Genomic DNA, 27,740 nt, shown 5'->3' on the forward strand with positions numbered 1-27,740 from the left:
GGATGGTTTCTGCTCAGCTTCTTCCTGACTCCACATTCACAACCAGCTCGACACTCAGATCTGGTTCGAAACAGCTCCTCAGAACAGATCCAAGATGGCTGAACTGGTGCTCTGCCCAAAGATAAAGACTCCGGCCAAGATAGAGACCACACCCCAGAAGACCAAGCAGGACCTGGGGATTGAGGAAGGAAAACAAGAAAAAAATCATTAAGTTCTTTCCCGACATCTTCACAGAAATAAGAGGGGCTGAAAAAATCATTTTAATGCATGGGGAATGAATGCAGACATCTCTCAAGTACTCATAGTGATGAGAGCATCAAGTCTATGAAAAATTAAATTGCAGGCAATAAGAACCCAAGCCTTTAGCCTTATTTTTTTTCCAAAATCACCAAAGCAGCTATCAAGGGTGAGGGAGGGGGAAGGTTGGTTTGAAGCTCAGCTCCCTTTCTTTCCTTTACTCAGACTCCAGTGAGAGGGAGAACAGGAAGATGTGGAAAGAGCCTGGATTCAGAGTCTGCATCTGCATTTGAATTCCCTGCTCTTGCTACCTGTGGGTCCTTAAGCAAGTCACTTTACTTCTCCGTGCCTCAGTTTCCCTATAATGAAGTAGGATGAGATGATCTGTTACATGCAACATTCTTTCAGAGGAGGAAGGATTAATGATAGCAGTAATAGGCAATACTAGCCTGCTTATCAGATTCAAGTTTCCTTGGAAAGGTGGGGTGATGGGAAGAATACTGGCCTAGCAGTCAGAAGACCTGAATTCAAATCCCACTTTTGATGCTCACTACCTGTGTGATGTAGGGAAAAATCGTTTAGCATCTCCTGGCTTCAGTTTCTTCAACAATAAATCTACGATGCTATATAATATTTGTGTGCTGGGTGCACAAAATTTAATTTAAAAAAATTAAGCATCATGAAAAACTGGCAGGAAAAAAAACCTCACAGCTTCATAGAATGTCAACACTCAAGATCATCTGGCCCAACCCCCTCACTTTACAGATGAGGAAACTGAGGGCCAGAAAGGTTACCTGGTGGCTTAACTAGGGAAACCTAAGTAGTAAATGGAGGTAGGGCCCAAATCCAGGATCCTGGATTCCAAAGGTGTTCTTTCCATTTTAAATTAAAGAGTCTTTGAAGAAAGAGTAAGAAGGAGGGAGGTTTCCACCTTTTCCCCATATACAATGATAAGGGTGGGGAGGTCAATCCCACTTGAACACCCAGCCCAATCCCAAACAGACCAATAGGTATTTTCTACAATGTAGAAGGAAACCTTTCTCAGATCACTTCTCTAGGAAGAAAAGTTCAGGCCCAAACTGCCGACAACAGGTTCTATGGGCTGATCCATAGAATTTCAGAACAGGAAGGATCTCAGAGGCATCCAGTCCATCACCTACGAGAACAAGCATGCCCCCTACAACACACCCAATAGGTGCGTGTATTGCTGAGTCATTTCGGTCGGTTCTGACTCTTTGTGACCCCATTTGTGGTTTTCTTGGCAGAGATACTGGAGTGGTTTGCCCTCTCCTTCTCCAGCTCATTTTGCAGATGGGGAAACTGAGGCAAACAGGGTTAAGTGACTTACCCAGGGTCATACAGCTAGTCAATGGTGCTGATGCTGGATTTGAATTCAGATCCTCCTGACTCCACAGTGTAGCTTTGTGTAAAGGCCCCCATTGAGGAGGAAACCCACCATCTCCTGAAGAAGCCCCTGCCCCTGGAGGCAGCTCTAATGGTTAGGAGGGTCTTCCTTCCAACAAGCCTAGACCTGGCTCTTCGCAGGCCCTTTTTTTCAGACTGGATATGCCTGGTTTTGTGTGGTTCAAGAAGGTGGGACCTCAGGGTCTCTTGTGATACAAGGCTGAAGCCTATGTCATCTCTCACATACATGATGCACAATCCAATTCAAACCCTTATTGAATGTTTACTATCTGTGCTTGGAACTGTGGGAAATATGAAGATGTAAAACAGACCCTTTCCTCAAGGGGCCACTCTTAGAGGCTGGTGGATGGAGCAATGGATAACGCTCTGGGCTTGCAGTCGGGAAGATCTGAATTCAAATCCTGCCTGAGACACTTACTATCTGGGTGACCCTGGGTAAGTCATTTCATTTACCTCTCTCAGCCCCAGTTTCCTTGTCAGAAAAGAGAAAGGTGTGGATGCCGGAGCTTCTAAGGTCCCTTCCAGCTCTAAAGCTATGAACCTCTGCCATATGTACACAGATACATAGAATACAAAATAGAATATGATGGGGACAGAAGGAGAAACCCCAGCAAAATACTGTAGAAAGATCTGAAGGAGAGAGATTTGGTCAGGGGTGGAAAGGAGGGAAGGGTAAGGGTCTTGTGGAAAGCTTTATGGAGGAGAGGACAGGTAAGCTAAGCTTTGAAAGAGGAGAAGGATCATTAACATGGGGAGAGGATGCACTCCTGGCATGGAACACGGCATGTGTGGATGTCCGGTGTTAAGATCAAGATGAGCAGGTCATTTCCCTCGGTGTCCTGACCTATGAAAAAAGAGGGTTTAGATCACGGGATCTCTACATCTAAGATTCAATCAATGACTGAAGAAGTCATGACAGTGTAAGAGGACACACTTAGCCCACTGAGTGAAACCCACCTGATTCTTGGGCCCAGGGTCTCCACGTCCACTGCACAAATGAGACACAGCCCTGCCAACAAAACACGAAGCCAGGGGGCAGACGTCAGATCGTTCCATACTCTCTGAGGCTTCTCATTGTGGGCTTTTTTACCCCATTGCCTGGCCTACCATCTACCACCCTCTACTGTGACGTTCACCACTTTCTCCAGATCCCAACCTCCCTCCCCTTTCAAGTGAGGAAACTGGACCAGACCATCTCCAAGTTCCCTTCTAGCTTTATAATTCTGCGATTCTGAGGCCCTAATACTGAAGCTAATTAATCTTGTTTCAAGAGCCCAAATTAGTGTGTCTAAATTTAGGAATCATGGAAACACAAAATGCTTAGAGGAGTAAGGTTACTTTAAACAGCTAGTTAAAATCCACAAGCAATCTCCTGCTACTGCCTGCAGATGGTGAGCACATAATAAAAGGTCAAATTTCATTCCCAGGCACTTCCGACTTCCTGATTCCCTCTCCCACTCTGACTCTTTTTCTCCTACAATCTTTCTAGCAATCTACTGAGAAGCCATCTGACTGCTTTCTGTTACCCCCTGGGAGAAGCATTCTGTGCAAAAGCATAGAGGGTGCAAATAGGGTATCCTTCAAGGCCACCAGCAAGTAAACAGGTTTGGGTGGAATGGAGATACACAATGGAGAAGTAATGCTAAATCAGTCTGGAAAGATAGTTTGGAACCTGGTTATAAAGGGCTTTAAATGCCAAGTACTTTCACCAAGTACCTACTAGATTCAAGGTCTTGCACTAAGCCTCCTGCTTCTTCTGGGGCTGATGGGCTACATGGTCTTGGGCTTGGGAGAGAGGCATGGGGGTCCTTCCAGTTCTGCCATCCTACGGTAACTGCTATTTCTTTAGGACATTTCTCTAATTTTGGGCTCTATCCAGTTGCTAGCTAAGTCCAACACCTGTCATAGTATTTGTTTCTATGTTTAATGATGATATACAGTAGCAGACTTCCGTAATTCAATGTCTTAACTTATATTTCACATCCACTAAAAGCTTTTGGCCTCTATTGATTTACCATAAATATATATAAAGAAGTCGGTCAATTCTTTATTCTCTGTGCTGACAGACTATGGTGGAAATCAGCCATGGCCCTAGGAGCCTTTATCACAATCTTATTTCATCATTTGTGAAAATGGAGGTTTTCTTAAGAAGTCTTCCTCCTTCCTTCCTTCCTTCCTTCCTTCCTTCCTTCCTTCCTTCCTTCCTTCCTTCCTTCCTTCCTTCCTTTTCTTCCTTCCTTTCCTTTCCTTCCTTCCTTCTTTCCTAAGCTCTGAGTTTAAGCTGCAACTCTCAGCATGACTTGGAGAGGTAGTTGACAGGAGCTGTACATTGTTTGGCTCTGAGGAGGGCTCCCCAGCTCCTGACAGGACCCTCAAAATCAGCCTAGGGTGTCCCCCACTCTTCCCCCAGAGACCTGAGTCTTCAGAAGCAAAGCAAGAGTACAAACAAAGCCTTTGGAAAGAGGAGATGCTCACCTGGGAAGATGAAGATGAAGAAGGCACTGATTCCCCCAATGACCATAATGACCTCCCCAATGTCTGGGACAAAGAGAGCCAACAGAAGCGTGGTGGCTACCCACAGGCTTGTCAGCAGCATTCGGACCCAGGTTCCTGAAGGGTCTGCACACCCTCCACAGCCCCAGACACTGGAGCAGCTCAGCCAGAAGTCCTGGATCACTGACCTGGGAGAAGTCAGTCAATAAACATTTCTTAAGTGCTACTATGTGCCAGACAATGAACTGAGTAATGGAGATACAAAGGCAAAGACAGTCTCTGGTCTTGAGGAGTTCACAATCTAATAATTGAATTTAATGAAGTATCCCAGTTCTTGGATGGCACCAACCTTTGGCATGGTGGTTGATGATGGCCTGTTGGCCTATCCCTTCTTCATGAAATAGGGTCTGTTTCTTTTCACACAGACTCCTAAGGAACATTCCTTTTCTCCCAGGTACCCCTAGCATTTGCTAGTGCCCTCCTTCCCTAACTACACTGGATTTAAGCACTGTGGTATTGGGAATAAGGCACTGGACTTGGCATCAGAAAGATCTGGGTTCAAATCCTACCTCTAACATCTATTAGCTTTGTGACTCATAAAATGAGGGAGCTGGATTTGAGAGAAGCACCCCCAAGATCCCCCCAGCTCTAAATCAATGATCCTAGGTTTTATTCATATTTACTCTGTCTCTATATAGACTTCATATACGTGTATGTGTGTGTGTGTGTGTGTGTGTGTGTGTGTGTTGAGAGCAGGGGTTGTTTGATTTTTTTGCCTTTGCCTGGCATCATGCAATAGTCAATAAATTCTTCATTGATTTTAAGACCTCCAAACAAGTATTCTGAATTGAACAAAAGCCAAATATCCGTAAGGAAGCTACTCTGGACACCCACTTACCACGCTAGGTGCTTTTGGGGCATGGAAAAATAGAAACAATAGTTCATGTCCTTAAGGAGATCAAGCCTCACTGGGGAAATACTGATAGATCCACGACAATTTACTATTTTAAAGCCACAAAGCACTTACCCCCCAGCAACCCCAGGATGTAGATTGGCAAGAATTGTTGGGTGAATAATTCCCATTTTACAGATGGGAAAGCCAAGGTCAGGAGAGGCTCCCCTATTATTCTTTTCTCTGCATATTCTACATTTAAGCCAATCTCAATCCCTTCCTCACTTGGGGCTTGCAATTTTCTAATCTTTCGGTCCTTACTGATCCTGCCCCACACCTGGAATGCCCTCCTTCCCCCTTCTTTGCCCCTTGAATTCCTATCCATCCTTGAAAGTCCAAGAAGTCTTTTCTAGTCCCTCTGCTAGAGCACTGGTGAATAAGCATTTGAATTGAGTCATAGCTTTCTTTTTTTTTTTAGAGGGGGGAAGGCAGGGCAATTAGGGTGAAGTGACTTGCCCAAGGTCACACAGCTAGTGTGTCAAGTGTCTGAGAATGGATTTGAACTCGGGTCCTCCTGACTCCAGGGCCGGTGCTCTACTCACTGCGCCACCTAGCTGCCCCGAGTCATAGCTTCCTAACACACCTACATTTATGATATATTAGAGTTGTGTGTTGGTGGCATAGTGTCAGGGGCCTCTTCCAGCCCCAAGTCTTAGAGACGGTCTCATCCAACCCTGCACTTTACATATGAGGAAACTTATATGGCTCTGAAAGTTAAAGAGATTTGCCCAAGGTCACACAGGTAGTATATGTCAGAGCCAAGATTTGAACCCAGATCCTATTATTATCATCATCATTACAGCAACCATTTATATAGCACCTACTGTGCGCCAGGCGCTGTGTAAGTGCTTTACAAATATTACCTCATTTGACTCTTGCAACAACCCTGGGAGGGAGGGGCTATCACTATCCCCATTTTACAGATGAAGAAACTGAGGCAGACAGCGGTTAAGTGACTTGCCCAGGGTCACATAGCCGATATGTATCTGAGGCTGGATTTGAAATCAAGTCTTCCTGACTCCAGGTCTAGTACTCTATCCATTTTCACTGCCACCAGATGCCTCTCCACATACACACACACACACACACACACACACACACACACACACACTCACACACTTTACACTGCACCAGGCTAAGCTCCATGAGGGCAGGAACTACTTCAGATCTTAACATTAGGTCTCCTCTAGCACCAAGCATTACACTCTATCCCCAGTTTGTGCTTTATAAATAAGAGTTAAAAGAATGGCCAGTAAGTGGTTTGGCTAAGGGAGAATAACCGATGTAAGACAGCGCCAGGATTCAGTTGTCCTTTCCACTGCATACATTAGGATTCTAACATATAATTCACCACTAAGCTCTGTGACACAGGCTATAAGTGCACATAGTAGGTCTTCAATAAATATGTTTTGGCCATAGTGATCCTGCCTGGCTGATATCCTTTAAACTAATAATCCAAAGCAAGGTTCCCTGAGTAGCTGGGTCCCAGGGGATAGAGATGGCTCCTTCCCACCCCTCAGCTGAAACACAGGGTCTCGGTCCCACCACAGGAATGGCCTAGGGCCATGATCCAAGTAACTGACAAACTCTGTTACCTGCCCAGGAAGAGAGCAATCGGGTAGATGGTCACAATCGAGACCCCGAAGAGGAAGCGGGCGATGATGACCACAATGTCGTTGCCTGGGTAGGACATCAGCACATCAGCAGAAACATTATCTCCAAAAGTCAGAAAGCCATAGAGCCCTGAAAAGTTTCAGGGGATTTCAGATCAGGAAGGATTAGAGAAATCTTACTTCACTTTAGCTTAGAATCCACAGATAGGACCTGGCTGCCCCATAGGCTCAGATAAATCCCTTAACATCTTGGAAGATATTTTTCTAAGCCATAAGGTCTAATGGGAGTTCAGAAGCATCTGTACTGAAATTAAAGTTTCTGAGCCTCAGAACAGACACATCCACAGTTGCTAACTTGGTAAGGAGATAGTGAATAGGTTAAGGGGAGGAAAGACAGAGAGTCAGGGGGCCTTCTATGACCTGAAAGTAGGGAAAGAAAGTGGATATATGTAAATGTGCCAGGTCCACATGGAAGACCTCTTAGAGATCGTAGCTTAAGGGGAAGGGAGCCTGAGTTACTGCATCCAGAGGATGATTGGCAGGCCTGACAGGCAGACAGGTAACAGAGATTCTAAGGAGTAGTTTGAGGGTCTTGAACAAACAAGGCTGAGTCTGGGCCCTGACTTCTTCAGCAGCTGGATTCCAGCTTTGCTGTGTTAGCAAATTGTCCGCTTGTGATTCTCCCCCCTCTGTAGCCCTCAATTTCTCCATCAATGAAGCTAAGGGGTTGGATTGGATGTCTTCAGGGTCCCTTTCAGCTCTCAGTCTCAGGATCCTAAGAGTCAGAGAGTTGGGATGGTGTCTTATATCTTTTTGTAACATCATGAGCAGAACGCTCTATGCCAAGTCTCACAATGTCCCACTGTGCACAGAGCGATAACATCAGGCAGTTCTCAAGACTGTCACAGACAAGTTGCCAGTCTTTACTGGCAAAGGGGAGTTCCTTCCCTGATCATGTCACAGGTCTGGACCAAAAAGCCAACACCTGACTCAAAAAGTCCTATGCAAAGGTGGAGCCAATGCTTACTTGAATTCTTTCATTTCAGTTTTATTACACCCATTTTATAGATAAGGGCAGAGGCTCAGAAGAGTGAAGTCACTCACTGAGAGGCTGCAGGCAGTGGCCTTAGGGCCCCCTCCCCCATATCAAAGGTTGATGGAGAAAGGAGCTGCTTCTCCAATTTCAGGCAGGTTTTTACCTGTCAGGGAATAAATGAGACAGCAGGCTAGCATGGCGGCCACCGATACCACGGTCCAATGGGAGAGGTTTTGGTTGTACATGCTACAGTAGATAGATATGCTGGCTTCATGGCACTGAAAAACAAGAAGTCATTGAGCACCCCTACACCCACCCACGGGGTTCTCTGCACTCTTTCCGAGTATGAGAACAGGCCACAGTGTTCACACCTTAGAAATCCCTGGGACTACAGGTCTCTGATCCAAGCACAGCACCAAGCCTATGGCCTCCACACTGAGAAAGGAAGCTAGCAACAGGACATTCTTGACTTCCCCCAAAGACTTCTGCGTGTGAACTGCCCCATGCTCAGACTGTGGTCAGATGAAAACTCTTCTATCAGCCGGTCAGTCCACAAGGATTTAGTAAGCATTCATGAGCCTGGGTCTCTGCCTCCTGGCCTTAGGGCCTCTTGATTCCTTCTCCCTCTTCCCTCAACAGTCACAGACCTAGAGCTGGAAGGAACCTTAATGTCATTGAATGCAAACTCCTCATCCTAGAGTGAGAAAATCAAGCCCAGGCTCATAGTCAGATATTAATAAGTGCTTGTCTCCTTCCTCCCTCCCTGCTTCCCTTCTTTCCTTTCTTCCTCTGGCTTTCCTTTTCTTTCCTTCCTTCCTCCCTCTCTCCCTTTTTTCTTTCCTTTCCTCCTTCCTGCCTCTCTCCTTCCCTTGTTTCCTTCCTTCTTTCTCTTTCCTTTTCTTACTTCCTCTCTCCTTTCCTTTTCCTTTCTTTTTCTTTCCTTCCTTTCTTCCTCCCTCTATTTCCCTCCTTCCCTTTCTTCCTTCCTCTGCCATTTTCTTTTCTTCCTCTCTCTTTCCCTCCCTCCTTTCCTTTCTCTTTCCTTCATTTCTCCTTCTTTCTCCCTCACTCTCTTTCTTCCTTCTTTTTCTTTCCTTCCTTCTCTCTCCTTTTCTTCTTTCTTTCTCTCCTTTTCCTTCCTTCCTCCTTCTTTCTTCCTTACTCTCTTCCTTCTTTCTCTTTCCTTCCTCTCTCCTTTCCTTCCTTCTCTCTCCGTCCCTTCTTTCCTTCCTCCTTTCTCTCTTTTTCTTTCCTGCCTTTCTTACTCTCTTTCCCTCTTTCCCTTTTCTTCCTTCCTTCTACTAAGACAAACGAAATGATTTGCTTGGGCAAGTGCACAGGGAATAACCACAGAGCTGGATTTCCTCTTCTGATTGCACCCCCAGCAGCCTCGCCTCCGTACCACAGCTACCCCCTGAAGTCCCCCCACTCCATCTTCACCTCTAGCAGTCCTGACAGCCGTGCAGCCTCTGTCACTGAATCTACACTGAATCTACACACTGCCTGCTCTTTTCTCTTGGTCCTCACACTCCTTTCTGAGTTTTCAGATCACTATAAAAGCATCTATCCTTTTTTCCTGCAGGAGAGCATGGAAGACCCATTCTATACCCAAGTCATTCCTGGGTGGGGGAGGGGATGGGGAGGCTGGAGTCCATCCTCAGCACCTCTCTCCCCGCATCCAACATGCCTGGCAACAGCAGCCCTGGCCACTGTTGCTAGGAGAGACAAGAGATGGAGCCCAGCAAAAGGGGAATTAGGGCACCCCCTTGTGGCTCTCTGAGCAAACACCTTGGGCAGACCAACCTCGCTGTGCCCTACTGAGGGCTGTGAGTGAGCATCTCAGGGCTTGGGGGTCTTGTTAAACTTGTTAAATACAGAAAGCAGTTGAGAGCAAAAACATCGTCTAGATTTTTGGAAGGAATATAAGGGATAAAAGCAGAGGAGATGAAAAATCTGGTAGCTGACTTTCAACAAACCACAGATGGTAGACAGGAAGGAAGCACAGTGAGGAGGAAAGGAAAGGGAGCTGCTTTCGAGGCAAAGCTTTGGCCCCCCCAAGAACATTGGTGAGAGAGAAACAGCAGGAATAAAGAAAGCCTCCCAGTCATAGGGAAATAACCCTCAAACGCCTCCCTCCCCACATTTGACTCCCAACCACAAAGAATGGCTCTTTTTTGGGGGTCAAGAGTCAGAGTTAAGTGACTTGTCCAGGGTCACACAACTAAGTGTCTGTGAGCTCAAGTCCTCCTGACTCTAAGGCTGGTGGTACCCACTGTACCACCCAGCTGCCCCAGGACTTGCTCTTAATGTATTGGGGTAAACTTTTCAATTTGGAGCTTTCTGGCATTTTTGTGAGATAACCTGCTAAAATGAGAAGAGAGAGGGTGGAAAACAAATGGACTTTCCCTGAAGGAGGAAAATGAAAGAAATGCTGATCACCTTCTAGGAAAGGCAAACACTTAAATGGGGAGACAGATAAAACTGAAGGCTCCCCCTTTCTCCTACTTTTAAGTCTCTGGAGCTTGCTACATACCTGGGGTAAGATATGGATGCTAAAGGGCCCACCCTATCCAAAGCCCTTCATTCTCCAGAGGAGGTAACCGAGGGCCTGTTCAACTGATTTGTTTAAAGTCATACAGAATCCCAGCTCTGCCATTTACAAATCTACCCCTCTCTCTCTCCCTCTCTCTCCCTCCCTCTCTCTCTCTCTCCCCCCCATACCTACCTACATACACACACACACACACTATTATCATAGACTCAAAATTGGAAGGGAGCTCATGGGCCATTTAGCTCAATCTCATTTTACAGACGAGAAGACTGAGTCCAGGGAAGGTTAAGTGATTATCCTAAGGTCATATAGTAGCATCAGAAGTGGGATTTGAACATAGGTCCTCTAACTTTAGAAATTATTTCTACTGCACCACCCTTAACTGCAAATCTAGCGCTCTTTCTACCATAATCATGCTGGCTCTTGTAACTGCTATCAGGTAGAGACCAGAAGAGTGAAAACAAGAGCGGCTAGTGCTAGGTCAACACTGAAATTGAGAAGTCACCGGGTCAAGTCAAGTCACCAGGCATTTATTAAATAATTACCTTGTTCCAGGTACTGGGAGAAGTAATAGGGATATAAAAATGGCAAACTGCCCTTTAGGTCCAGTTCTAAAGAAGCTTCCTTCCTAGTGAAGGAGATGACACATGAACAACTAGGTACATACAAGACATAGAGAAAGTAGACAGAAGGGAATCTGAGTAGGGAGGGCTTCAGCAGCTGAGGAGGATGAGTTAAAGCTTTCCAGAGGAGGTGGGATTTGAGTTGGGTCTTGAAGGAAGCCAGGAGAACCAAGAGATGAAGGTGAGCAAAGCAGAGTTCTAGGCAGGGAGAGACAGTTATTGGGAAGGCATGGAGAGGCGGATGTTATATTCAAGGAACTTCACTTAGATCAATACTGCTGGAATATAAAGCGTGTAGAGGACAGTAAGCTATAAGAAGACTGGCAAGGTAGGAAGGAGCCGGACCATGAAGCACTTTAGGTGCCAAATTGAGGAGTTTTTATTTGATCCTGGAGGTCATTGAGTGGTGACACTGTCAGACTGATGATACAGAAAAAATCATCTTGCAGCTGAATGGATGATAGATTGGAGTGGGGAGAGACTGAAGGTAGGAAGACCAGTTAGAAGGCTATGGCCATAGTCCAGGCAAGATAAGGCCTTGAATTAGGGTTGTGGCTATGTGGATGGAAAGGAAGGGATACCTATCCTGAAGATGTTGTGAAGGTAGAACATGGAGATAGACTAAATAGGTAGGACAAATAAGAGGAAAGAGTTGAAGATGACATTGAGGATATGAGCTTGGGTGACTGGGAAGATGGCGGTGCCTTGAATGGTAATAGGGAGGACTGGGGGTGGGGTGGGGAAGATAACGAGTTCTGTTTTGGACATGTTATATTTGAGGTACTATAGGACATCAAATTCAAGATGTTCAAAAGAAATTGGAAATATAAGACTGGAATTAGAAAAACACTAAGGCTGAATATATATATATATTTATGTATGCATGTATGTATGTGTACATATATACAACTATGTATATATGTACATATGTGTGCAGGTATATGTGTGTGAATATATATGTATATATATATACATATATATTTATATATATACAGAGAGAGAGAAAGAGAGAGAGAGAGAGAAAGGAGGGAGAGATAGGAGGAGAAGGGGGGAACTGTTTAAAGATGATCATTGAACCTATGGGATCTGATGAGATCACTTAGAGAGACAGCATAGATAAAGTAGAGAAGAAGGCCCATGACAAAGCCTTGGGGGTGCCCGTGTTTTGTGGGTGTGATATAGACAAAGAACCAGCCAAGGAGACTGAGAAGGAGCGGTAGGACAGAGAGGAAAGCTAGGAGTGGGCAGCATTATGAAAACAGAGAGAAAAGAACATATTTAGAAGAGGGTGATCCGCCATGTCAAAGGCTGCAGAAAAGTCAAGAAGGTTGAGGACTGAGAAAAGGTGGCAATTAAGAAATCACTGGTAATGTTGGAGAGGTCAGTTTCAGTAGAATGACAGGGTCCAGAATCCAGACTGCAGAGTATTTAGAAGACAGAAAGGAGAGGAAGAGGGAACACCTCATGTTGATGGTTTTCTCAAGTAGTTTAGTTGTAAAAGGGAGGGGAGATAAAGGCTAATTGGTGAGGATGGCCGGATCAAATTAGTTTTGTTTTTTTTTTTTTGTTTTTTTAAGGACAGAGATGACAGAGGACATCCTTTATTCTTTGTAATCAGCAGGGAAAGAAGAAGAGAAAAGGGAAACTGAAGATAAGAGAAAGTGCTGTAATAGTGGAGGCAGTCTGCTGGTGAAGTCCAGAGGGAATGGAATCAAGGGTACATATAGAGGGTTTGGTTTTGGCAAGAAGAGCCATCTCTAATCCAAGACCAGAGCAAAGAAGGAGCTAGTGAGGGAAGATGTCTGAATGATTTGAGATGAGGAGGGGATCAGGGGGAGCTCTCAGTGAATGGCCTCAATTTTCCCAGTGCCATAGGAGGCAAGGTGCTTGGGTGAGGGGGGTGCAATAAGAGGCTGGAAGAGGAATGAAAAGATTTGGAACAACCACTCTGGAAAGTGGGGTGGCGAATCAGTTAGCATGAAGGAGAATTCTTGCTTTGCTGTGGTGAGGGCCCAGTTAAAATTAGGTACTAAATCTGTAGCAGACCTAGTCAACACAGTTTTATGATTTTTCCCCAGCTTTTTTGCAGTGTATGAATAGGAGCAAAGAAAATAAGTGATGGGAATAATTCAGTTTGGGTCTTGGCAAGCATTATTGGACAAGGAGGCATAAGATTCAAGAGTAGAGGATAATGCAGTTGGGTTGGTTTACCATGCAATCCAGATATGGAAGGGAGAAGAGTATAGATAGTGAAGGGGTGATAGCCTGGTGATGGTATAGGGATTAGTGGTCCAGTGCAGGATGAAGAACAGAGTGAAGGATCATAAAACATAGGGAAAGATGGAATGATAAAAGATTATGATCAGATAAAGGAATTTCAGAAATCATGAACATGCAAGTAGAAAATCTGTGAATGATAGCAAGATTGAGGGTATGACCATCTCCGTGTAGCTGAGATGGAGTGCAGGTGTAGGTCATGGGTCTTAAGTAGATTGAGGATCCGGGACATTAGGGTATTTGAGGGGTATTGACATATATGCTGAAATCCCCTAAACTCAGGGCTGCAGAGAAAGGCTGTAAGGCAGACACTGAATTCATGGAGGAAGGAGAATGTCCTAGGTGTATCAGGGGAAGAGTCTGGAAATAGCAATGGGGAGGAAGGGGTATTCTGACTCCCCCATAAAGAGCAGAGAGAGCCAGGTGGTAGGAGGTAAAAGTAGCCAGTACTGGAAAGGGTGGCAAAGGAAGTGGTCACCAGGAAAGGTCTCTACACCTCAGTGAGGACTTAACTAGCCCTAAGAACATGTCCCAGATATTTAGAGGTGCAGGAAGAAGCCCCGTGGGTATACCCAGAACACCTAATTTTCTGAGAGACCCAAGGCCTCCACCCTGTTTCCCTAGTGGGGAGGGAAAGAGAGCATCTCAGAGGAACAGTTGGTCACTTGATTCTAGATCTCCTCCCAAGTAAGATTCAAATTCTTCAGCCTGGCATTCAAAGCCTTCTAGAATCTAGAAACTGCAGGAAGATTGGGAGATAGTAGATAAATGCCCAATACTTGTACAACAAATGCCCCAATTTTCTGGCCTTATTTAATGTTGCTACCCTCCAACACTTTATCCTCTAAAAGCACTGGACTACTCTCTGTTCCCCAAATTCATCAAATTCCTAACATTTTCCCATTGCCATGCCTATGCTCACACTGGAGTTGCTTAGCCCTGGAACTTCTTCCTTTTCCCTCTTCACCTATTGAATTCCTACTCATATTACCTGCTGCCTCCTGCAGGAAATTTTTCTTGATCCCTAGGAAGTCAAAAAACTGACCTTCTCCCCGGACCTCAGACAATGAGTTTTATATCTCCTAGTGCCTGGCACATAGTAGGCACTCAATAAATGTTTGCTGATTTGACATAACTTGTGTTAATTACCTCTATATCCAATTCTCTGTTAGACTGAGTGACAGTGGGGACTATGTCTTATCTAAACTTCACATCTCCCCCTAGCACCTAAGACAGTATTGTGCATATAGCAGTGCTTAAATGTTTTTCACGTAATTCATTTTCCCCCTGTATATCCCTGGAATCTGAGAGCTCATCCACAGAGCTGATCCCTCCACTGGCACGTGTGGCAGCCCAGCCATCTCCTCTCATATTACGCAATTCTTGTCAGTATCTTTCTATGAATCTCCCAACATTCTTGAGGTCTTCCTCATAGGGCTTTATGCTCTGTGGGAACTAGTCTGATACTCAGACTGTCCCTTGCTCATATCTCCCTCTCTTCTCCGCTCATACATTTTCCGGAGGCTATCTTTTATGTCAGTCAAGTCCAACTCTGGTATTTCAACATGGGGTGAACATGACACCGGATTATCAAAGGCATATTGCAGGCTGTATTATGCAATCTACCTGCAGGCATATTTCAGGTCCTTGATAAATCTCTCTCCATTCAGTCCATCCTCCACACAGCTGACAAAGTAATTTTCCTAAAGTTTAAACCTGACCATGTCAACCCTCCCCCTACTCACTAAGCTCTCTGTTATCTTCAGTCTCAAATAGAAAGTCTTTGGGGCATTTGAAGTTCCTCATAACCTGGCCCCATCCTACATTTCCAATCTTATTATCTGGTCTCCTCTATGATGCAAGCACTTTCCTCCTTGTGTATGCCCATGTCTTAGCAATGGCTGTCCTCCTATGCCTGGAATGTCTTCCCTCCTCACCATCATTTGGAATTCCTGGTTTCCTTGTCACCCTGTTGAAACACCACTTTCTATAATCTCTTTGAAGCTTTTGCAAGATCCAACCCACTTACTGCCTCAACCTCCCTCGCTCCTATCTTCCCACTCCCCAGAGTTATTCTGTACCTGCTTTATATATTTTAAATATACATAATCAGTCTCCCCTGATCGAATTGAAGATTCTTGAGGGTGGGAGTCATTTATTTTTGTCATTGTAGCACCAAGACCAAGCATAGCCCCTGATCCAGAAGAGGTACTTCGGAAATGCTAATTCATTGATTGGATGGTTCTACCAAGCTGGGAAGTCTAAAGTTCAACCCCAAACAAAAGATCTTACCTTTTATCCAATGCCCAGCCTACTTGAGTCTGAAAAGGCTCATTAGCAAAAGATTGGCCACTGGGTGATGAATTCTTTAGCCATGGCAACCCAGGAAAGAAAAGGGGGGATTTTTTTTTCTGTACTCAAATTAAAATTACCTGAAATCCAAAGCAGATGGTGGGGAATACATTAAATACAGCAAGCCAGGAGGAAGGTCTGTAAATAGATGAAACCAGGTGTTTAATAAAAAGGAAAACTGAAAGCCCAGCTAACACTAGAGGTACAGAAAGTACAAATGGATATGAGGAATCAGTCTGCTTTTAATTGCACACGATCAAAATCAAGCTTTAGAAAAGATAAAAATGTGTGCCAAGTGCCTCTGGTCACTGGCTGTTCTCAGCTCAGAGGCCATGGTTGGGATACATCTTGACAGTTCCTCTCTGGGATGGAGGGAAGAGGAGAGGAGGAATTTGTACCTTCAGCCTCATGGCCTTCAGCAGCCTGTTGGCCTTGAGCAAAGGCACTGAACAGGGCAAGGGGCTGAAGCATGTGCAGAGAAATTTGGTAGGATCTTCTTGGTGATCCTGGCATTTAGGGGGCATTTAGCTGCTATTTCCCATGAGCCCAGAGCTGTCCATATACTTCAGGTGGCAATCAACCTTCAGTACCATTGCTTCCTGAAGTGTGGTTCTTATTGACATTTCAGCTGTACCCACTGTATCCCCGACCATCTGGTGCCTCCAAGAGAGCCGGAAGGACTCCAGTGGCTTCTGAAATTATCCTCTGTATGACTCCCAAGAAACCATTTATTTGTACCTTCCCCAGATCTACAAACCCTGAATCTCATTCCATTCTCCCTTCCTTCTCAGTTTCCCTTCCTAGATCTTCATCCAGGTCACACAGGGATCACAGGGTTCTGTCCTCGACCCTCCTTCTCTTCTGTCGCCATCCTATTTCAGTTGGTGAAACCAGCTCCCGTGGGCTCAACTATCATCTCTATGTATTTGATTCCCAGATTTATTTATCCAGCCCTTACCTCTCTCTTGACCTCTGATCTTGGCATATCTGCCTGCCTATTGGACATTTTGAACTGGATGTCTTGTAAACATCTTACTCAACTGAACTCATCATCACCCCCACCCGGTACTCCCTTCTTCCTAACTTCCCTATTACTAAGGGGCCCCCCATCTTCCCAGTCCCCCAAGCTTGAAACCTGGGTGTCATCTTCAGCTCCTCCCACTCTTTGACCCTCCCTCTAATCCAATCAGTTACTAAGTCCTGTTGTTTCTACCTTCATAATGTGCACACTTCACTCTTCTGACACTGACCACCCTGGTGCAGGCCCTGCTCACCTCAAGCCTGGACTATTGCTGGGTGGGGCTGGTCTCTTCCTCAAGTATTCCTCAACTCTAGTCTATCTTCTACTCAGCTCTCAAATTAATCTTCCTATGACACAAACTGGGCAGTTAGGTGGTACAGTGCATAGAACACTGGTCCTGGAGTCAGGAAGACCTGAGTTCAAATCCAGCTTCAGACACTTACTGGCATTTGACCCTGGGCAAGTCACTTTACCCTGTTCGCCTCAGTTTCCTCATCTGTAAAATGAGCTGGAGAAAGAAATGGCAAACCTCTCCATTATCTTTGCCAAGAAAACCTCAGATGGGATCATGGAGAGTCAGACCCAACTGAGAAATGACTAAGCAACGAGAACTTTGGACAACGTCCTGTAAATGAGGGGCCACCTAGAGCCCGGTGACCTCTAGCATACCTTCTGGCTCTATCTACATTGATGACAGTTGATGGAGATTATTTGATGTGGGTTATATTTGAAGGTCTCTAAGACCCCTTCCATCTGTAATCTAGGCTCCTTTGGCCTACAATTTAGGAGAAGACCCTCAAGGATCAGGAATGGCATTTCTAGGCCAATTCATGAAGTAGGAGGTTGCTGCCATACTACCCTTCATCCCCTAATGGAATGCAAACTCCTTGAGGGCAAAAAATTTTTATTATTGTCTTTGAAACCCCAAAACCTGGCAAAGCTGAATTCCCAATACCCAGTGCTGAAGGTTGATTGCCCCTGCAAAGTATATGGTCAGCTCTGGGCCCACAAGGTATTAATTGCCTCCAGGAGTTTGGGAAGTAGCAGCTAAATGCCTCTGAAATGCTAGGGTCACCAGGAAGATCTCTCCAAGTTTCTCTAACATGCAGCACATAGTAGGTGCTTAGAAAAATACTTCCTGAATTACCATTCCTCTCCATTGCCTCCCCTGGGGACCAGGAGCAGCTAGCTCCTCGACACCCACCTTGGTGACCAATGGGTTTCAGGAATGAGGCTGTCAGGTTTCAGGTAATACTTCACCACGATGACCAGGCTCAGATAGCAAGCAGCCAGCGTACCTAGGATGCTAACACACACACACACACACACACACACACACACACACACACACACACACACAGTGTTTAGTTGGACCTTCCCATTGAGCTGAACCTGGGCTCACGTGGCCTGTAATTAGGTTAGAATGAATGAATGAATGAGGAACAAGAAAACCAGCCAAGCAGGCCTCATACCTGGCTGACTTGGCTGGCTTCCTCACTGCTGTGTTAGTGACTGCATGTTTATCAGGGAGCCAGAGACAGGGCCAGCAATTTACACATGGCTCTCAGGCCCAGCCCTGTCCTCTCCTCCTATGGGACAAAAACTACCTAGAAACCAAATTTGAGAAGGGAGGCAGGCAAGACATGTGTCTCCTGTTTTCCTGAACTCAGTTGCTATACTTTTTCCCTACCCTTTAGCACTAAAAGTCTAATTTTTCTTTTCCATGTGGGAGAAATAGTTTACGAAAGGAGTTGGAGGGCTAGACTTGCTGCCTCTGATTCATAAAGCCTGTGTGACCATGGACAACTCACTTAAAACTCTCAGTTTCTCCAGACAAACTATTTAAGACTCTAAGTTACAGACAGGTTGTTGATCTACATTGATGGAGAGACTTTCCCCACTGGGAGTTTCCCATATTCCTGAAATCATAGGTCTGAACCCCCCTCAAAAAAGGGGTATATGTGTATTTATTGGAGAAATATAATCCCTAACACCCCTGTCCCTTCCCTAATCTCAGTCCAAGAAAAGTCCAAACAAAACGAGTGGGAAAAATCCCAAGACCCAGCCTAGCATAGCTTCACTCTTCCCAGGGGAGCTACCCCTAAATATGGGTGTACCTTGTATATTTCTGGAAGCTGATTTCTCGAGGAGTTGACAGAGGGAAAATGATGAGGATGCATAGGATGGACAGAGTGAAGCGTTGCTCCATATACCAGAGCCGAGGGACAGCTGAGACACTCCCACTGAGGGTTTCGTTTGGCACGAAGAAATCACATACTGGAGAGAACAGAAAGGAAAATCAGACCATAGAGTTGAAAGGGACCTAAGAGGCCATCAAACTCAGTTCCTTCATTTTGCAGGTGGGGAAACTGAGACCCAAAGAGATTACCTTGCCTGAGATCACACAGTATTAAATGGCAGAGTTGGGGTTCCAGCCTGGGCCCTCTAACTACAAACCACTAATACAGGGGCCACCAAAGATCCCTAGGAGAACATCAAGGGATGCTGGTTTGGAGGGAAGCATCCACTCATCTCCTGTCAATAGGAAGATCAAGGGTCTTCAGCAGAGATACCCCGGAAGACAATGAAAGAACTCCCAGGGCTTCTTCAAGGTGGTGTTAGTCTACAGACAGGGGCTAGTTATCAGAGCAGCTAGCCGCAAGCATACACCATATTTGATGACCATCAAAGCATGATGCACATATGAGCTATCATTACTCTGAATCCCTTATCAAGTCCACAGTTTCTGGGGGCCATTTTCAGGGCATTGTGATAGAAAGATGGAGTCAGAAGATCTAGGTTCAAATCCTGGATTTGCCCATTAGTAGGTAAGTTATTTGACCTACGTGTCAATTTTCTCATCTGTAAGATGGGGATATAAGTGCTTACACTACCTATCTCGTAGGGTTGTTGTCAGGGAAAGCATTTTGTAAACCTGGAAGTCCTACAGAAAGGGAGCTATTATTGTGTTTATCATTATTATTATCATATACTCAAACATCCCTGTTTATTCCTTGGATGCTTGAGGAGGTCCATTCTAAGTTGTTTTGCTTTGTTTTTTCATAAAAACACATATAAACATCCACCTATATATACGTACAACCATGCAGACTCTCCTTCCTTTCCTTAGGAAGGTGGGAGACTCTGGATGCCGGATGTTGAGGTGGTGGTTGTTCAGATCCGTTTTTCTTTGTTACAAAGGGAAGACTCACTGGGCTGGGGAACAGGTCTATATCCAGAAGTGACCGATGTGAAAATAAAAGGCATCAATAGCTACTATTTATATCATGCTTTATGGCTGGCAAAATGATCTACGGATATGCCCAGTGGTTTTAATAGCTTACAGCTGCACTAAGACTTTTGGGACAACCTAGCTCATCCTAGGACGTGGTCATGGTTGTTGCTGCTGTTGCTGTTCGGTCATGTCTGACTCTTCCTGACTCCATTTGGGGTGTTCTTGGCAGAGATACTGAAGTGGTTTGTCATTTCCTTCTCCAGATCACTTTGCAGATGAGGAAACTGAGGCAAACAGGGTTAAGCATCTCCATTTTACAGATGAAGAAACTGAGGCAGCCTGAGTTTAAGGTAAGCCCAGAGTCACACAACTAGTAAGTGTCTCAGGCCTTCCTGACTCCAGGTCCAGTCCTCTATCCACTGTACCATCTAGCTGCATCAATAAAATTGCAATCTGTGGCAGCTAGGTGGTGCAGTGAGTAGAACACTGGCCCTGCAGTCAGGAGGACCTGAGTTCAAATCAGGCCTCAGACACTTGACACACTTAATAGCTGTGTGACCTTGGGCAAGTCACTTAACCTCAATTGCCCTGCCTTCCCCCCTCCAAAAAAATAAAAAAATAAAATTGTAATAAAAAAAAGATAATAGAAACTATGCTCCTTAGAGCACAGCAAGAATTATAGTCAAAACTCACTTGAGTTTTTTCCAAACCACCAACTGGGACAATGTAATGTTTCTTTAGGGCACTGAAGGAAAAGAGATGCCCCAGCTGCTGTCACGGCACTCCCCTGCCCAGTTAGTCTACAGACATGGCCTGAGAAACTTGAAGTTTTCAGGAGATTCAGAACAGAACAGAATTACATTTTAATCTAATTTAATTTAATTTAGCGGTTAACTACAATAGAGTGGTTCTGGCAGGCGAGGAGGAGGTTGTCATGAAATGAAACCAGTAAGCATCCCAACTCTTCAGCTCATTAGCTCTGTGACCCTAATGAAGCCCCCTTCCCTCTCTGAGCCTTAGGTAACACCCCCCACCTAGCTCACGTAAACCTAAAGCCATTATCAAAAAGTGAGTTGCTAGAGGATTGTCAAAGTAGGAGAGGTGTGGACCTCACCATGGAAGGCGATAAATTCTCCAGATCCATCTAAAGGGACGGTGCTTACATTTTTCCATCTGATCACCCACAACCTTCAGGAAGGCCACAGAAATCATGAACATATCTACGATGAAGCAGATTTCGCAGAGCTTCCCAATGACCGATCCACAGAGCACCCTGACCACGCCCTGGTAGGTGGACTGGCCACTGACGGAGGCAGCGTAGCCCAGGATGATCAAGCCACTGATGAGGAAGACTAAAGACACCTGCCAAAAGAAGACCCTTCAGTGAAGTTTGGCTGTGACTGCCAGCCTCCTTCTTCAAGGACACAGACAGGGGAAAATGGGAGAGGCCTTATCCAATGACACAAGTTAAGAAAAAGTAGGGACACTCAGGGGTTGTGCCCTTTGATCGCTAGGTACAATTCAGTACAAAAATGTCCCACAGGCCATGCTGACCAAGTCTCCTCCATCATCACCTTATCCCTATGGTAGGATTGTAGGATTTAGAACTGGCTAGCTGTGTGACCTTGGGCAAGTCACTTAACCCCAACTGCCTTGCCTTCCCCCCTCCAAAAAAAAAAAAGAATTTAGAACTGGATAGAGGTTCTTAAACCAGGGTCCAAGGACCATCATCTTATCCCTATGGTAGACCGCAGAATTTAGAATTGGATAAAATCTGAAACCTTCTAAATCAAAGGCTCTTAACCTGGGGTCCAAGGGCCATCATCTTATCCCTATGGTAGACTGAAGAATTTAGAACTGGATAAAATCTGAAACCTTCTAAATCAAAGGTTCTTAACCTGGGGTCCAAGGACCATCATCTTATCCCTATAGGACTGCAGAATTTAGAACTAGAAAGAATCTGAAATATTCTAGATCAAGGATTCTTAACCCAAGGTTCAAGGACTCCTAAGGATAGATTTTAGTGGGTACATAAACTTGAATTGGGCAAAAAAATACACCCTTATTTTGACTAACCTTTGAGTTCCTTAGCAATCCTATGGATTTTGTTGAATGCATTTGAAAGTATTAACCTGAGAAGGGGACCACAGGCTTCACAAGACTGCCAGTAAGATAGTCAATCAGCAAGCACTTATTAGACACCTACTATGTGCCAGGCAAGATCTGCCAAAGGGTTCGATGACAAAAAAGGTTAAGAACTCTTGTTCTGTCTACCTCAAACACCTCATTTTGTAGATGACGAAACCAAACACCAGAGGGAAATGACTGGCCTGAGACAGGTAGCAGAGGCAGCAGAATTGGCATTTAAACAAGTCTCCTGACTCCAAAGGCAGTGTTCTTTCTATTTGAGTGTATATAAAGGCAGGTTAGTATAGCAGGAAGAATATTTGGGTCTGAATATTAGCTCTAATATTTATTTACAAGGTGTATAACCCTTGGCAAACCATTTAACCCTCCTGAGATTCAGTTTCCATGTGTAAAATAGGGACAATCATACTTGTACTCCCTAACCCTAAATGCTTTGTCGACCTTGAGGTGCAGTCATTGGAGAATGGCAACACATTGTGGCACATGACTATAATGGGATGTTACGGCACCATAAGGAGTTACATATGTGAAGAATTCAGGGGATTCTTTGGGAAAGCTGTGTGAACTGACACAGAGTGAAGGAAACAGAATTAGGAGAATGGTTTAGTGAACAGATCTTGAGACATGAAGTCAGGAAGACCTGAGAATGAATCTTGCCTCAGACACTTACGCATTGTATAACCATAGGCAATCATTTAATGTCTCTGGGCTTCAGTTTCTTCATCTGTTAAACTAGGGGGTTGGACCGGATGAACTCTAAAGTCCCAGCTCTAAAGCTATCATCCTATGATGATTTACATAGTGACCGCAACAGCACAAAGGGAGACTGAGAGACGTCTGAAGTTTAATCAACTCAGTGACTAACTGTGACTTCAGAGAACTTTACAGTGAAGGGCGCCTCTTCCTATGATGTTGTTCAGTCACTTCAGTTATCTGACTCTTCATGATTCCATTTGGGGTTTTCTTGGAAAAGGTACTGGCTTGCCATTTCCCTCTCCAGCTCATTTTACAGATGAGGAAACTGAGGCAAATAAGGTTATGTGATTTGCCCAGGGTCAAACGGCTTGTAAGTGTCTGGGGCCAGATTTGAACTCACAAAGATGAGTCTTCTTGACTCCAGGCCCAGCACTCAATTCATTAAAGTGCCACCTAGCTAGCCTGGTGTGTGTGTGTGTGTGTGTGTGTGTGTGTGTATGCACACACACACACACATATATATATAGTTGTATATATATGTCTATACGTATATATATACCTAGGTATACATACATATGACTATACATGTGCTCAATGAAAAATACATTCTCATACGCAGACATTGTATTGATTTATTTTGACAACAGATATTTGTTACAAAGGAGAGAAGTCCCAGTGACATTTAAAAAACAGATTAGAACATTTTAGAAGAACTTTAGGGCACTATATAAATGCAAGTTATTATTTCTCTCCTAATTTCCAGAGCCTCAAGTACTCTGATTAAGAGAGAGCTGGACTGATAAAACTCAGTTCAGCCACATGGTCTTTCTTGAATCACATCCCAGAATCCATTCATTCCTCAGAAATAGCATCTGTTCCCACTCAGCCATATGTCATAGAAAGAACACTGGATCCGGGGTCAGAGGACCTGGATTCGAGCCCTGGGCTCTGCAACATTGGGCAAGCTGGTTCCCATCTCTAGATCTCAGTTTTTTCCTTCTGTAAAATGAGTGGGTCAGTCAAAATGATCTCAAAATTCCTTTTAATTTAGACAATTATAGGATTGAAAGTAGGCAAAGATAACCTCAAGGGTATTGAACTATATTGATAAAAGGTTTTAAAATCAAAAGCAGAAGAGGGCCATGGCTGGAGGGTGGGAGGGTAGGGGGTGGGGTTTGCTTTCAAGGTGTGCATTATCAATGGAGGTACTCAAGGAAAACGACAGAAGCACACTAATCTGGAAGGTGCTTCCTCCTCCTTTCCGATGGTATGATCTTCCTTTTCCAGCTCATTTTAAATACGAGGAAACTGAGGTAAATAAGGTTAAGTGAGTTGCCCAGGGTCACACAGCTCATAAGTGTCTGAGGCCAGATTTGAACTCAGGAAGATGAGTCTTCCTGACTCCAGGTCCGGCACTTGACTGTAAAGTCCTTCAGAGCTTTTCCCCTCTGGTGTTTGATTTCCTCATCTATAAAATGAGGTATTTGAGCTAGAAAGAACAGGAATTCTTAACCTTTTTTGTCATCAACCCTTTTGGCAGCTCTTAGCACAGTGCCTGGCACATAGTAGGTGTTTAATAATCCACAACCCTAACATGGGACCCTACACACATAACAGGTACTCTACTTTTCTTTTTAAAGGACTTACCTTGTAGATCATCTGGTCCAGAGGATCTGAGCTGTTTTTTGTGTCCTGGACCCCTTGGCAGCCTGACAAAGCCTGTGGACCCCTTCTCTGAATCATGTTTTTAAATAACTGAAGGAAATGCTCAATTTCGGTTAGACATTAGTAAAAAATAAAGACATGGTTTCTTCTCACTTAAGTTTGTGGACCCCCGGACCAAGGAGGTCCATAGACCTCAGGTTAGAAACCTCTAATCTACCCCAACACCCTCATTTTGTAGATGAAGAAACTGAGGTAAAACTGAGTTTTCCAAGACCATTCGGGTAACAGGTAGCTTAGCTAAGATTCTGACCCAGGTCCTCCAACTCCAATGCAAAGGGGCACGGGGGCAGGCTTTCTACCATACCACGGAGCCTCTTGCTTTTTTGAAGGGACTCCCCTCAGTTTAGGGTGACAATAGATTTGAAATGGGAAGACCCATATTGAAATCCTGACTGAATGACTGTGGGAAAGTCACATCCTTTCTCTCAACCTCAGTTCTCTTGATCGATTCAAGAATCAGTTATTACAAAAAGAAGAAGGTTGGAATCAGGGGCTTCTCCTATATCTTGCTTCTATGATTCCAGATCACATTACTGTGACTTGACTTTATACTCAGCCATCTTCTCAGTAGGCTGAGTCAACCAAGACTTTCATTTCCATTCTTCTGTGACATCATCAACTCACCCAACAGGTGTCAAGAGAAATGTTTTTTACCCAACAGCCCAGTGGTGGTGAGGGGGGGCAGAGCCTTACTGACAAACAAAATCACATGCAGAAGCATCAAGTTAATAAACTTTATATTCTCAAACCAATAGTAACAAAAGAATTTTCTATTTGCATCAGAGAGAAAAAAATAAATAAATCCATTAGACCTCCAATAATGTTTATTCACTACCATTTAAATAGCCCTGAACTAGGAGGGATATTTATAACTGCTTATACAAATAAATGTGAAATATATTTCTTATACAAATAAATGTGCAATCCCATCCTCCAGGAGCTTAAAATCTAATTGAAAAGATAAGATGAATATACAGGAAAGGTCAACTCATTACAATATAATATTTTTCCCTGCAGAAAGGAAAGTTCTAAGACTCATGATGGAAAATGCTATCCACATCCAGAGAAAGAACCATGGAGCCTGAATGCAGCTCCACTATTGTCTCTCTCTTTTTTGTTTTTTGTTTTGTTTCTTCTTTCTTGTGGTTTTTCCCTCTTTGGTTCTAATTCTTCTTTACAACATGACTAATGTGGAAATATGTGATTGTACATATATAGCCTATATCAGATTGCATGCCATGTTGGGGAGGGGGATAAAATTTAGAACTCAAAATCTTATAGAAGTGAATGCTGAAAATTAAAAACTAAAATAACTAAAAATAAAAACAATTAAAAATAACTAAAAAATTTTTTAAACTAAATAATTTTTTTGAAAAAAGAAAGGAAAGTTTGAGGATTTGAGGGCTGGAAACGACCTCAGTGGCCATCTATTCTGGCTCATATTGGAAAGGAATCGCTGCTACAATTGGTTATCTAGCCTCTGTGAAGACCTGGAAGGACAGAAGGTACCCCATCCCCACCCCAAGACAGTTCATTCCTTTTTTGGACAGTTCTGCTTGTTAGAGTGTTTCCCACCATCAAATCTAAATTTGCTTCAATTTAGCTTCTATTCATTGGACCTGATTCTGTTCTGTCCAGTCAGAACTATAGTCCTTATAGCGGTTTCATTATAGTCTTATGCCCAATGGCTCCCAGCTCTAGCCTGGCTTGGTGAGCAGCCAGCCTAAAGGACCTACTATGTGCAAAACTCTGGAGAATATAAAGATAAGAAAGAGCACAGTCTCATCCTCAAGAGAGAAAGAAGATATAAAAAGTAATCAAAAGTATGGAAAGTCACTAAATCTTGAAGATGACATCAACAGAGCCAGTTTTATAAACTGGCCATTTTGGTAGAAGCACACACACGAAAGACTTGAGGCAACTGGGATTGTGCTTCTTCTCAAACATGTGAGGTATCTACTAAAGGTTCCTATTTTTAAAATAAGTGAAAAGCTAGGCATGGGGGTCCACCTCTGTAGTCCCTGCTGCTGGGGAGGCTGAGGTTGGTGGATTGCTTGAATTTGGGAGTTTTGAGCAGCAGTGGGCCTAAAAGTCGATCAGAAATCAGCACTAAGTCTGCCGCCAATATGGGAATCCCGGGAAATGGAGGGCCAGCAAGCTAAGGAAGCGTGAACCAGAACGGACTGGAAAAAGAGGTAAGTACTGGGATCAGAAGAGGCCAATGCATCTCCAGCCTGGACAAGACAAGGAGATCCATTCTCAAATACATACATGTATGGATACATACAAGGTCGCATGACAAGTAGGTATGAGGTAGTATTTGAACCCAGGTCCCTCCTGACTACAAGGAGAAAGAGAGGAGAGGGGAAGAAAGAGAGAGGAGAGAAAGAAAAGAAAGCAGAGAGAGACAGAGAGACAGAGACAGAGACAGAGAGAGAGAGAGAGACAGACAGACAGACAGACAGAGACAGAGACAGAGACAGAGAGACAGAGACAGAGACAGGAGACAGACACAGACACAGACACAGAGACACAGAGAGAGACAGAAAGAGACAACAGATTCTCATGAGCCTTGAAGGAGTCTTGATTACTTATCCCTTTGGTATGGTTTATTTTTTTTAAATCTTGTCTTAAAATAGGATTTTCAGTTTTGTTAACCACAGAGGGGCAGCATGATGGAGTGGGTGGAGAGGTCCAGCCTTGGATTCAAGAAGACTGGAGGTCAATAGTTTCAGACTGAGAACTGGAAATGCCCTTGATCGTCTGACTCCCTCATTTTAATACATGAGGTAGCTGAGGACCAGAGAGGTTAAATAACTCATTTGAAGTCAGGTCTGACTCCAGACCCTATGCTCCTTTCTCCTCTACTACACTCATGCACTGCACTTAGCCTCTCAATACCCCCAGGTAAGTCTCTAAGATTCTGAGTAAGCACCAACCTTTATTGCTGAAAGGTTTTTACACCACTGAAGTCAGAGGGGGAAAGGAAGGAAAATATTTCATCTAACAACACTGATTTTAAACACATTTGTTGAGCTTTGCTTGAAAGTATTTGTTCGGCAAATCCCTTCTTCTTTCTTCCCCCAAAGAAATCACACTCAAACAGATTTCTTCCACTTCTTCCCTAAAAATTCATAGAAACCAAATGGAGGCTCCTGGGGACTTACCAGCTCCATGATTAAGGCAGGGGCGATGCCACCTGCTTGACTGAAAGCCCATGAGAAGTTCAGGAGTCCAGCTCCCAGCGCTGATTTCAGCAGAATAAAAACAGCTCCAACAGAGGATAGGCTTGGTGTCCTGGCATCCGGTGAAGGCTTGTTCAACAGACCAACATTTTCTCTGTTTACTTCTTCCAT

General features: G+C 44.3%; 1 protein-coding gene across 1 annotated transcript; it reads right to left on the reverse strand.

Moving 5' to 3' along the window:
• Positions 1 to 78: 78 nt before the first annotated feature.
• SLC38A8 (solute carrier family 38 member 8) lies at positions 79 to 27,740 on the reverse strand. Its single transcript, XM_036750061.1, has 10 exons — positions 27,552 to 27,740; positions 20,979 to 21,177; positions 18,698 to 18,857; positions 17,785 to 17,886; positions 15,640 to 15,697; positions 7,920 to 8,034; positions 6,703 to 6,850; positions 4,138 to 4,343; positions 2,620 to 2,671; positions 79 to 172 (listed from the first exon to the last, which is right to left on the reverse strand). Exons 1-10 carry the CDS (start codon positions 27,738 to 27,740, stop codon positions 79 to 81), a joined length of 1,323 nt encoding a protein of 440 aa, XP_036605956.1.

Source organism: Trichosurus vulpecula, chromosome 3, assembly GCF_011100635.1.
Source record: "Trichosurus vulpecula isolate mTriVul1 chromosome 3, mTriVul1.pri, whole genome shotgun sequence".
NCBI classification, from domain to species: domain Eukaryota; kingdom Metazoa; phylum Chordata; class Mammalia; order Diprotodontia; family Phalangeridae; genus Trichosurus; species Trichosurus vulpecula.

Coding starts and splice junctions, on each gene's coding strand:
- SLC38A8 (XM_036750061.1), bottom strand. CDS start 27,740: ATGGAAGAAGTAAACAGAGAAAATGTTGGTCTGTTGAACAAGCCTTCA. Junction 15,698..17,784: donor GAAACCCATTGGTCACCAAG/GTGGGTGTCGAG, acceptor ATCTATTTACAG/ACCTTCCTCCTGGCTTGCTG. Junction 2,672..4,137: donor CTTCATCTTCATCTTCCCAG/GTGAGCATCTCC, acceptor TTTTGTTGGCAG/GGCTGTGTCTCATTTGTGCA.